The sequence below is a fragment of the Rhincodon typus genome, chromosome 23, assembly GCF_021869965.1.
Source record: "Rhincodon typus isolate 14 chromosome 23, sRhiTyp1.1, whole genome shotgun sequence".
Lineage (NCBI taxonomy): Eukaryota > Metazoa > Chordata > Chondrichthyes > Orectolobiformes > Rhincodontidae > Rhincodon > Rhincodon typus.
In genome coordinates, this window is record NC_063354.1 from 10,030,692 (window position 1) to 10,042,743 (window position 12,052).

General features: G+C 40.4%; 1 protein-coding gene across 1 annotated transcript in view; it reads left to right on the forward strand.

Annotated features, from left to right (window-relative positions):
* The first annotated feature begins 1,615 nt into the window (after positions 1–1,615).
* Positions 1,616–12,052, forward strand: part of gpr142 (G protein-coupled receptor 142) — a 12,540-nt gene continuing 2,103 nt past the window's right edge. Inside the window, exon 1 of the mRNA XM_020512197.2 lies at positions 1,616–1,772. Within this exon, the coding sequence (XP_020367786.2) occupies positions 1,616–1,772 (157 nt within the window). The remainder of the gene's footprint in view (positions 1,773–12,052) is intronic.

The window sequence follows — 12,052 nt, forward strand, 5'->3', positions numbered from 1 at the left end:
TAAATAAATTACCAGTGAGACATTCTGGAGATTCAGCCATTTAATAGGCATTATGAATTAATGCAGGAAAAATAGGGCATTTCCTCATTTCCTAATGTGCAATCTTCACTGTGTGAGCTTTGAAATTATTATTCTAACTTATGCATTTTACGAATTGCTCCTGCAATACTGAAATTGCAAGATGCTTCGCAGGAGAATTATAAAGCCAATTGTGACACCCAGCTATATAAGGGGGTCCAAGAGTAAATGACTAAAATAAAAGTATGGTCAAAGAGGTACGTTGTAGGGAATGTTTCATATGAGGAGGAAGGGGTGGAGACGTAGAGGATATTATAGGTACATAGAAGTACAAGTACAAGAGTAGGCCATTCAGCTCCTCAAACCTGTTCTACCATTTACATCAAGGCTGATATGTGACCTAACTCCATCTACCTGCCTTGGCCATATCCCTTAATGCCTTCAGTAACAAAAATATATCCATCTCAGATTTCAAATTAAAAACAGATTGAGCATCAACTGTCATTTGTGGAAGAGGGTTCCAACCATCTACCATCCTTTGTATATAGTAGTATATAGAAGTATATAGAAATGGGGGGGTGGCACGAGGGGTCAGTGGTTAGCACTGCTGCCTCACAGCACCAGGAACCCAGGTTCAATTCCAGCCTCAGGCAACTGTCTGTGTGGAGTTTGCACATCCTCCCCATGTCTGCGTGGGTTACCTCCAGGTGCTCTGGTTTCCTCCCGCAGTCCAAAGATGTGCAGGTTAGGTGGATTGGCCACACTAAATTGCCCATAGTTTCCAGGGATGTGTAGATTAGGTGGGTGTAGGGGATGGGTCTGGGTGGGATGCTGTCAGGGTCAGTGTGGACTTGTTGGGCCAAAGGGCCTGTCCCCATACTGTAGGGATTCTATGAGATTAACATCTTTCCTTAACTGTCTGACCCTAACTTTTAGAATATGACCCTAGTTCTAGAATTCCCAACCAGTGGATATAGTTTATCTACCCTGGCTTTTCCTGTTAATATCTAGAAGATTTTGGTCAGATCATCCCTTAACCTTCTAAATTCAAGGGAAAATGGGCCTAATTTGTATAAGCTCTCCTTGAAGTCCAAGAATCATTTTTGTAAAACTACATTGTGCTCCCTCCAAGGTCAATATGTCCTTCCTGATGTGTGGTGCTCCGATCTGCTCACAGTACTCAAAGTTTCACAATATCAGAGCATGGCTGTCAGTGATGAAGCAATTGAAGTCTGGGAAGACACACTGGGAATATTACAGCAGGAGACCAGAATGTGAGAAAAGTAGACACCTCAAAGGAGCATAAGATGATTAGAGAAATAATGGAAGAAGTTTTAGGGAAAGATGACAACATGAAGGGATCGGAATTTAAAAACTGAGGCATTTTCTTTAAAATGTACCATTGCAGGTCAGCAAGGACAGGAGGGATGGGTGAATGGGACTTGGTGCAACTCAGCAGAGGGGCTGCAGGGACTTGGATGGTTTCATGTTTACAAATTGCAACAGTCTTAATTAAATGCACCAATGGGCTCTTCCGTCTGCATAAGTCTAGAATGGAAAGGCAATACCAAATATTCTTTACTTTGCAGATCTTCTGATGCGCCTCCTGACAAAGAACATGATTGAAGAGCACAATAGAACATTCCCAGATCCTTGGCAAGATTTGGGTGAGATGAGCGATGAGAGATCACCATGTGTTCTGGGAGTTGTCCCAGTCATTTACTATAGTGTCCTGCTCTGTCTGGGGTTACCTGGTGAGTGCACACATCATCCCTTTTACATCGATCATTCCAATGGCATTGAGAATTTCAACCTTGTTCAAATGAACATTCGCAAGTACAATTTAGCAACGTCACTTGCTCTGTTGAAGACAGAATAGGCTGTTCAGCCACAAAGATTTGCATTTACATAGCCTCTGTAATGTTTAGACATCTCTCAAGGTTCTTTACGGAAGTGAAATTAGAAGAAACAGTCAAAAGACATTCAAGGCGAAGTCAATCAGATTTTTGCATGGCAAGGGAGTCGAGGGTTACAAGGAACAGGCTGGGAAGTTGGACATGAGGTGAAGTTGGATCATTTTAAACTTTTAAAGGAAGATGCTTCTGATAGGTTTGTAGCTTCCTTAAGTACAAAATCGCTTCTACTGATGAGTAAAACAAGAACATAAATTCAAATAATCACATCAGCATTAAAACGGAGATTTGAAAAAGCATTGATTCTCAGCATGTGGAATTTTCTGCTGTGGAGGGGTTAATAATCATAAGATTTGTACCTTCTTCTAACCAATGAATCTGCAGCATTCTTATTAAAAGTGTCACATCAGTACATCAACAGTCAGGCAACGATGTTCTGTATTCCTCTAAGGCACTGTAGCATTTGTTTGCTGATGATTTTTTAAACTGATGGACGTTAACGCATCATTTAAGTACTGTACTCACGTGTGCTGCAATATTAAATTGGCCTGTAAATCCAATTTATTGCAAAGTGTTCCACTGAGCCAATGGCAGCACATGTGGTGAAGCCAAATCGATAGCTTGCCAAGTATTAGCCATTTGAAATAGGTCACAGATGATGTGAAGTTATAAAATAAATCAAGGCAGCAATCTCAGCCTTCAGACAAATGGATATAACAATGAACACTGCAATTCTTTTTAAAACTTTATTTTTTTTTCAGGCTTCTAAAAGCCATAATTGGTGAGATGTATTTATCAACAAACATCTTGTTGGAACAACCAGTCCTAACATTCATGAAATTAGATTTGAGGCCTCAACAAGACGTCTTTGACTTTGCGGATTAAGTGCTACGGTGCCCCAAAGCACAAAAGTTCTATAATGGATACAAAAGTCACGTAATGTTCCAGGTTCTGGCAGATACATTGATAATTTCCTTTTCTAAATCTATAACTGAATTTATATTAGCAGTTCACTGGTGTTAAGACCTCAGACCCAACCAGATTAATGAGGAATGAGGCACATGAGTTCCATTTAATGATTTACCGTATTATACGTAGATTTCACTCTACAGCCTGAGCAAAGCATAGGTAGTGTTGCAGTTCAAGTCTACAATGTGAGCAATGCACCAACAACAGTCTGCAGAAGATAAAATGTGTACAACATTTAGCTGATCAATTCAGTTACAATTTAATCCTTCCTTGCTGAGACAGCTGGCTTCCCTCTGGCTGCAGTAACGGTGCTCTTTTTCTGATCATTTTTCTACTCATTCTTGTGGTTGACCTAGGTTGTTAAATGATTTTCTAAATGCCTTCTTTAATCCAAAATATCCAATGGGACTTTGAGATTTGGAGTGAAAGCCTATCCTGACTTGTTAGCATATTCCAGGTTTCTCTTGTTTTAGCTTGCACCTTTCCCCATGCTTTTATGATTTCCTTGTAACATTACATCCTTTGTTGACAGAGGAGGAAGAGGAGCAACGGGCCTATTTCACATTTCCGTCTCTCCCTTACCACAATTAGCAACCCCTTTCTCTTTTGTTCGGGATACTCTCACAACCTGTCTCCCTCACTCCACCTCCCCTCTCCTCCTCCATCTCTGTCAACAGCATAAAAGCCGTCAATTTCAGTTCTGCAGAAGAGTCATATTGGACTCAAAATGCGAACACTGTTTCTCTCTCCACGGATGCTGAGTTTCTCTCGCAATTTCTGTTTTTATTTCAGATTTCTAGCAGCCGTATTTTGATATTCCTGCTTTCATGCTCAATCCCTCTCATACTAAAGAATAGAATACCATTAATTTCTTGATTACATGCTGTACCTGTGTACTAACTAATTGTGACTCATGAACCAGAATATATAAATCCCTCTGCATCTCAGAAGTCCTCAATCATTCTCCATTTAAGTAACACTTTGCTTTTTTCTATTCTTCGTGCCAAAGTGAACTTCAGAATTTCCCACATTATACTTCAACTGCCCACTCACTCAACTTATCTATCTCCATCTGCAAACACCTTGTGCCTTCTTCTCAACATACCTTCCTATCTTTAATAAAAACTGAAAGTACAGGAGAAGCTCAGCAGATCTAGCAGCATCTATGGCGAGAGAAACAGAATTGATTTTTTGAGTCCAATGATATCTCTTCAGAACTTTGACTTTCCTACCCAATCTTGGTGTTTTCTGCGCATTTAGCTGCCATGCTTTCACTCCCCTCAGCTAGGCCATTGATGTAAATTGTAAAAAGCTGATGCTACTTATTACCTCCTGCCAGTCAGGGAAAAACCCAAAGCCAGCGAGCCAATCTTCTATCCATGGCGATGTGTTCCCTTTATATCATACACTTGTATTTTCCACAATAACTCTTGATATAGCATTTTTTCAAATGGTTCTGGAAATCCAAGTACAGAATATCTAAAGGTTTCCCTTTATCCTTTATCAAGATGGCGGCAGAGTAGCAGCAAAATGTGCAGGCTCCTCAGCCCAGGAGCCCAGAGCTCATTTACTTCATCCACTTTCCTTTATTTTCTTCCTATGCTTCTTTTTAATGTTTCTACTTATTACGATGCCTTGCCTTCTTTTAATGATTTCCGCGGAAGGCGTATTCTCCTAGCCCAGGCCCACTTATGAGGTGGCTTCCAAAGGCCCAGAATGGCGGTATAGGCCTGGTGTCTGGTGGGGCAGTCTACTGGAGTGGTGGTCTCCTGGTGTGATAGTGTCCCGGACTAGCAGCGTTGTCCAGGAGGGACGGTCTCGGCCTGGCCTGGTGGTCTTGTCCCAGCGTGGAGGTCTCGTTTCAAGTTGGAGGTCTTCTTCGGCAGCTTCCGGGTCTTCCAGCAGCCTGGTGTGTAGGCCTAGTCACGGCACGGAGGTCTCGTCTTGGCATGGACGTCTCATCCTTGCTTCAGAGGTGGCTTCCGGCTCTTCCAACGGCCCAGTGTGAAGCTCTAGTCCTGGTGTGGATGCCTCATCTCGGTGTGGCAGGGCGGTTTGGGCCTAGCGTGGGGCTCTCGGCCCGGCCCTGTGTGGCGTTTTCAGCCCTGTTTTCCAGCATACCCTGAAACCAGGAGCTGTTAGTTGAACTGTGATGAGCTTTTTCTTTCTTCTTATTTATGACTTCTGTCATTAACTTAGGTGCCATGGCATGGCGACTTATAAAACCTTTCACTTTTTATTTGTAAAAGTACACATGACGATAAATTGCTATTCTATTTGATTATTGCTATTCTATTATCCACAGCACGTATGACTCCATCAAAGAACTTCAACAAATTGGTTAAAAATGATTTTCCTTTGAAGATACCATGATGACTCTTTCCAATTACTGTGAGATTTTCTAAGCCGTAATTTCTTTAAAGATTGATTTCAACATAGCTGTGGCCTCTCGTTTTTCTTCCAACAAGAGAATAAGTTCTCACAAATGTTTCTTCTCCAGATTATAGCTCTTTGGTCTTTGTTGATAACTTCAATTCTGAGATCAGGTCAATGATGAGAAACTACTGGTACCTTTTCAGCCTTTTAGTACCTACCGGCTGCGACTAACGAGCTGTCATCATTAGCTTAATGTACAATTTAGACAACATTTGTTCATTAACAACATTAATAACTTACATTGCTTTAATATCACAGACTTATACATTGTCTAGGTTCTGTACTTGTTGATAGTGTTGTACATAACATACACACAACTGAATGAATGAACACACGATACTGACTCCATTGCTCTGGAACTGTGACGGAGGATGAGTATAGATACTTTTATACCAAAATATCATATGTCGTGATGTCATGTAACTGTCTGAAAGGTACACTGCCTATCTGGTCTGGAATCTATACAGTAACAAACCAATCATCAACTAATCAAAGCTGATTGGCAGGGACCGAAGAGGTGACAATTAAAAATAAGGTACAGATAGCATGACATTCACGAGTAAGTTGTGTCACTTTCTCTGCACGTCCTGCAGTCCATCTGAATAGATGGAATCTTACAGCAGAAGACACTGATCAAACTTGCTGTTGACTCAGAAACAGCGAACAGACTTCCCATTTCTGTTGCCAACATAATGTCTGTAAATTGCAGCATAATTCAGCAGGTTGGTGAGTGAACAATCAACTTTAAAATTACACATACTCACAGAAACAGTCGGCCAAATGAGTCTGCACTCACAGTAACCCCTGCTCATTACATCTACTTCATCACAGTCTTTCAGTGGTACTGTCCTATTCCCTGTTCTCTGCTGTGCACATTTTCTTTTGAAAGAGTTTAAGGAATTTGCCTCAAACATTTTCCAGATGATGTTCAATTTGTCATGTTTTCCTTCATTCATATTCAGTCCTGGGAATATTGCTATCAACAAGTATACAAAGACAAACTAGCATTTTCTGATTCTCTCTCTCTTCTTCTCTATTATTCTTGATAGCAATGAAATGGAGATAATGTTGTCACCAAAGACTGATTTCTGTAAAAATGTATGGTTCTGCCCAGCCTCTTTAAAGTACAAAAAAATTACATTACAGTTTGACTGCGAGTCCCCAGTAGAATTACAGATGCTTAATGACATTGGATGAAATTACTATTCCTCATGAGGCACTACGCTCAATATTGCTCAACTAAATTCAGGTCTATCCTCTCTATGTTTAAACAAATCAGTTGTTGTTTGTTCAAACTGCACTCTGGACCAGTGGAGCTTCTGACTCAAATAAACAGGAGATTTCTAAATGGCCTTTACAGGATGACATATATTCCATTGGTTAATGTTAAATTTCAGGCAATAGATGCTACTAACCTAACCCATTTAAAAGGGCAGTATTATTTCCTAACAGGAGACCATTAAAGTGTCCTTAATGATTTCACTGATTTCAGATCAAAATGCAGAGGAAAATCATTTCAGTAATGTGGTCAGCATTTGTAGCAAAGATTAAGAACAATGTATAAAGCCTCAGCTAATATTTGGGGAAATTATTTTCTGAGTAACTTCTATTTCTTTGGTTCCACTATATAAACTTGTGCACAAGTTGAATTTTTGAGATCAAACTTTTAATCATTAAGTAGAGGGGTCAACTTTTAAACCCAAATAATATTGGCATGGGCATTGAAATCCATGGCAGGTCTTTGGAACTCCTGAACCACCAACAATGACACTGAACAAAAACAGAAGTTGCTGGAAAAGCTCAGCAGGTCTGGCAGCATCTGTGAAGAAAAAAATCAGAGTTAACATTTCGGGTTGAGTGACTCTTCCTTAGAACTGGACCGGAAACGTTAACTCTGATTTTTTCTTCACAGATGCTGCCAGACCTGCTGAGCTTTTCCAACAACTTCTGTTTTTGTTTCTGATTTAAAGCATCGGCAGTTCTTTCAGTTTTTAACAATGACACTGATATTGATTGTTGGCTAGGGTTTTGAATTCAACAGGGAATGGCTGTTCCAGTCTTTCTTCCACTATTTCTGTGTTTAAAGAGAAATAAGGCAATTGTGATGAAGACTCATACTCCATATTCCCAAAACTAGCACAATGTACATGGAAAGTGAAGGATTTTGGGTTGGGGGGATGGAATCAACTTTTATACACAATATTTTTCATGTGGAAAGCTACAGATTCTGGGTCCAAATGTCAGGAGTTGGTTCTTGCACAAGTTAGAACATTACATGAGGATATTAGGCATGTTTACCAGATGGTGAAACCACATTGATGGTTTAAAGTTCCACTGTTAGCCAAAAATTACATTTCCAATGAGGAACTAAAGGCATGTGAAGGCCAATTATGTTCTTGTGGGATTTAACATCAATAGTGGTCACATTTGTGAACCAGAGTGTCAAGTGTAGTCTTGTTCTGCGCATGACTGACCTTCATTCTTTGCTGTTGAGTTCACATAGAGTCATAGAGTTTTACAGCACAGAAATAGATCCTTCAGTCCAACCCATCCATGCTGGCCAGGTTTCCTAAACTGAACTAGTCCCATTTGCCTGCATTTAGCCCATATCCCTCTAAACCTTTCCTATTCATGTACCTGCCCAAATGCCTTTTAAATGTTATAATTGTACCTGCCTGTACCACTTCCTTTGGCAGCTCGTTCCATACATGCACCACCATATGTGTGAAAACGTTGCCCCTCAAGTCCCTTTTAAATCTTTCCCCTCTCACCTTAAACCCATGTCATCTAGTTTTGGACTCCCCTACCCTTGGAAAAAGACCTTGGCTATTCACCTTATCTATGCCCCTCATTATACTATAAGGTCACCCCTCAGCCTCAATGCTCCAAGTAAAAATGTCCCAGCCTATCCAACTTCTCCTTATAAATCAAACCCTCCAGTCCCAGCAATATCCTTGTAATTATTTTTCTCTCTGTTCCCTTTCTAGTTTAGCAACATCCTTCCTGTAGCAGGGTGACCAGAATTGTATGCAGTATTATAAAAGTGGCCTCACCGATATCCTGTACAGCTGCAACATCAATGATGGAGCCATAAAACAGAGGAAACGGTCAGAAATCATGCATCAATTGCACACTGTAATTTCCACAAATTCAGCTTCAACTACAAAATGTACAATATCTTTAGGCTATATGGTGAAAGGAGTCTTATTCTTAGGAAGGAATACTTACCCACATGCCTTCTTTCACAGGTGACAATGTTTAGTTTTATGTTCTAGTGATCTCATCTTTTAAGCTATCTCAATGATTTGTTGAACACCTGTAGTTTGCAATGTTCCACCAAGACACTCAAGCCAGAAAGGCTCAAAAACATCACTGGAGTCGAAATGTCAACTGTTTTTCTCTCTACAGATGCTCCCAGGCCTGCTGAGGTTCTCCAGTGTCTACTGTTTTTGTTCCAGAAAGGCACAAGCTAATTCCACACTCTGTGTGGTAGCTGATGTCGGACAGGGCTGTGGCAATACAGCTGGCCTCTGTACCTCTGACCTCTCTGCTCAAGTTTCCATTCTGCTCCCTAGTTTGGATACTACATGCTTGTGGGAATGGGCTTGTGTTCAACTGGGAAAGTTGTAACTTAAGCTTAGTTTGCAAAAACTTAGAGCCAGAATTTCAGAGAGGTGGGTGCAGAGGAGATTTACCAGGATATTGCCTCGTTGGAGCATTTTAGCTATGAAGGGAGTCTGGATAGGCTTGAGTTGTGTTCTTTAGTGCAGAGCAGGCTGAGGGGTGGGGGATCCTGATTGAGGTCTACAAAGCTCCGAGGGGCACAGACAGGGTGGGTAGGAAGCAGCTGTTCCCCTTAGTTGGAATGATCAATAATGAGGGCCAGGAGGTGTAGAGTGCTTTAGAGGAAATCAAATTTCTCCAAGAGGATGGTAGGAATGAGGAATGCACTACCAAGGAGGGTTATACAGGCGGGAAACCACACAATCTTTACAAAGAATGTGGATGAGCACTTAAAATGTCATAGTATTCAAGGCTATGGGCCAAGTGCTGGAAAGTTGGATTCGTGTAGACAGGTCGGTGCAGAATTAATGGGCTGAAGGGCCTCTTCTCCACTGTATGACTCTCTAATTCAATACGATCTGTTTAAATCCCTGTTCTTTAAAATGAAAAAAAAATGCAAACATAGGTTGTAAATGATTTAAAAGAAAATACTCCGCTGGACTGAAATTAAAGAAAAATACTGCAGATACTGAAATAAAATCAAGAAGTGCTGGAGAAATGTCTTAACCTGTCCCTGTGCGAAGGGGACTACACTGGGTACTTCCTGAGACTGATGAAAAATATGTGATCCTTGCTTCCTGATTTTGGAGAGATGCCAGATTAATAACATTGGGTCAGTCAGCAAGCCTGTCCAACTGTCTTCCTCTAATTGTACCACTTTTGACACCTTAAAGTGTGATGTCAGAACTGTGATAGGGGAATTACTAGATTTTTAAATCTGAACACATGTACGTGGCTATGGAAAACCTAATTTCAAACAAAGTTCTGTCTGACTCTAATATCAAGAGTAATAATTCTCATTTACATAGCATCTTCAACATAGTAAACCTTCCAAAGAGCTTCAGACAAAATTGTCAGACAAAACTTGACATTGAATCACACAGAGAGACATTAGGAAAGCTGACCAAAGGTTTGGTCAGTAGCTTTAAGGAATATCTAAGAAGAATAAAAGGCAGTGGCACTAAGGGAGGGAATTCCAGAGCTTACGATAGTGCTTCCCAGATATTATCACACTGTCATCCCATTTTAAGCCTGGAAAATTATCAGTAAGATCTAACAGTGTGGCTGGGGATGGGGTGGGGACTGTGAGAGTGGGGGCCTGTAAGAGAGAGCAGCTGTTACAACAGCTCTGACTGAAGCTATTGCTTCCTCTGAATCTGTGACCCTTAAGTTTCAGCTTGTGAGTCCATATGGGGTCCCAACCACCATCTCCCTCCATCTCCCCCACTTTAGGAATCCCTGATTCAGAGCCTAGATGTTATTGGTGACAAAATGGAAAATGGGAATGTGAAAGGGGCCAGAACTGGATGAACAGAGTCATTGATTTCTATAAAAAATCTATACTACTACAGGTCAAGTGGGCTAAACTGGCAAAACAGGCTCATTAATAATCTTCGACAAGCTCTTTTCTATTTTCCTTCTATTTTCTATTATCAAGATTTTTAACTTCAGCCCAAGTAAATGTGAGATGAGGAAGTAAATCTCCAAAAAGAGTTTGAAATATTGTTTTGCAAACTGCAATGAAAAGAAGATCGGGGTAGTGAAAAAATTTGACAGACAATTTGCTTCAAACCCAGTTCACATGGTTGGCATAGAGCAATTTCAGGTGATGATATAGCATGGTGCCATCTGCAGCCTCTGAAGCTTCTGCTGGAACCTCACTGTGCTACTTGTTCCTGTGTTGATCTCTTGTCCATTCATTTCCCTAAATCCACTGGAGGGCAGATCTGCCAAGTCCACAATGCAATAATAAAACATTTTTTTAAGGGTTTGGTTTTCTCTGCCACACACTCTGGAATGCTATTCTTTCCAGGTTATTATTTGCTATTTTTAAAAAAATCTGAAAATTGGACATTTTTAACTGAAATTCACTACAGTTAACTAAATGGAAAGTTGTTAGTGGAAATGGAAACTGACAATTAATCACAACACGACCAACAAAATGACATTTTAATACATCTTGAGCAGCTACAAGCTATTTGGTTGATACAATCCATTAAATCCTGATTTTCCATGACTAAAGAGGAATAGACTCAATTGAATTGTATAAAAGGAGGCCATTTTGGGTCATTTGGAGCTTGTGCTGGCTCCTGAAATAGCTATTCAGTCCTAATCACTTGCTCATGCATATAATAATCCTGCATATTTTCCTTTCCAAATATGAGCATTGACTTTAAGCCCTACATGTACATAGTCATTTTGTTTATTTCTAATCATAAAGTCATCATTCATCAGTCTTAATGTTTAGAATGGTGCTACTACAGGGAGGCAATAGACTAGTGGTATTATTGCTGGAATGTTAATCCAGGTAATATTCTGGGGACCCAGGTTTGAATCCTGGCAGATGGTGGAATTTGAATTAAATAAATATCTGGAATTAAGAATCTAATGATGACCATGAAACCATTGAAGATTGTTGGAGAAACCCAACTAATTCACTAATTTCTTTTGGTGAAAGAAACTGCCATCCTTACTTGGTCTGGCCTATGTGTAACTCCAGACTCACAGTAACATGGTTGACTCTTAACTGCCCTCTGGGCAATAGGGGATAGGCAATGAATGCTGACCTGGCCAGTGATGCCCTCATCCCTTGCATAAATTTAAAAAAACTAAGATCATTCAAGGTAGTCATTGAGGGAGAATCCATTGTCTGTAAAATGAAACAGTGCAGGAATTGATGGTGGTAGAGTGAGATTGATGATTTTCTCAATATCCTTAGGAGGACCAATAATCATTTGTAAGGATTTTTCCCTTTGAAGATTAATAGAATGGAATAAAGTCATTGGCAATGTATTCAAAGCAGGGATTGTGAAAAGAGCAGAACTAATGGAATAAAATGGTGCAGGGCTGGATGAACACAGCAGGCCAAGCAGCATCCTAGGAGCAGAGAGGCTGACGTTTCGGGCCTAGACCCTTCTGATGAAGGGTCTAGG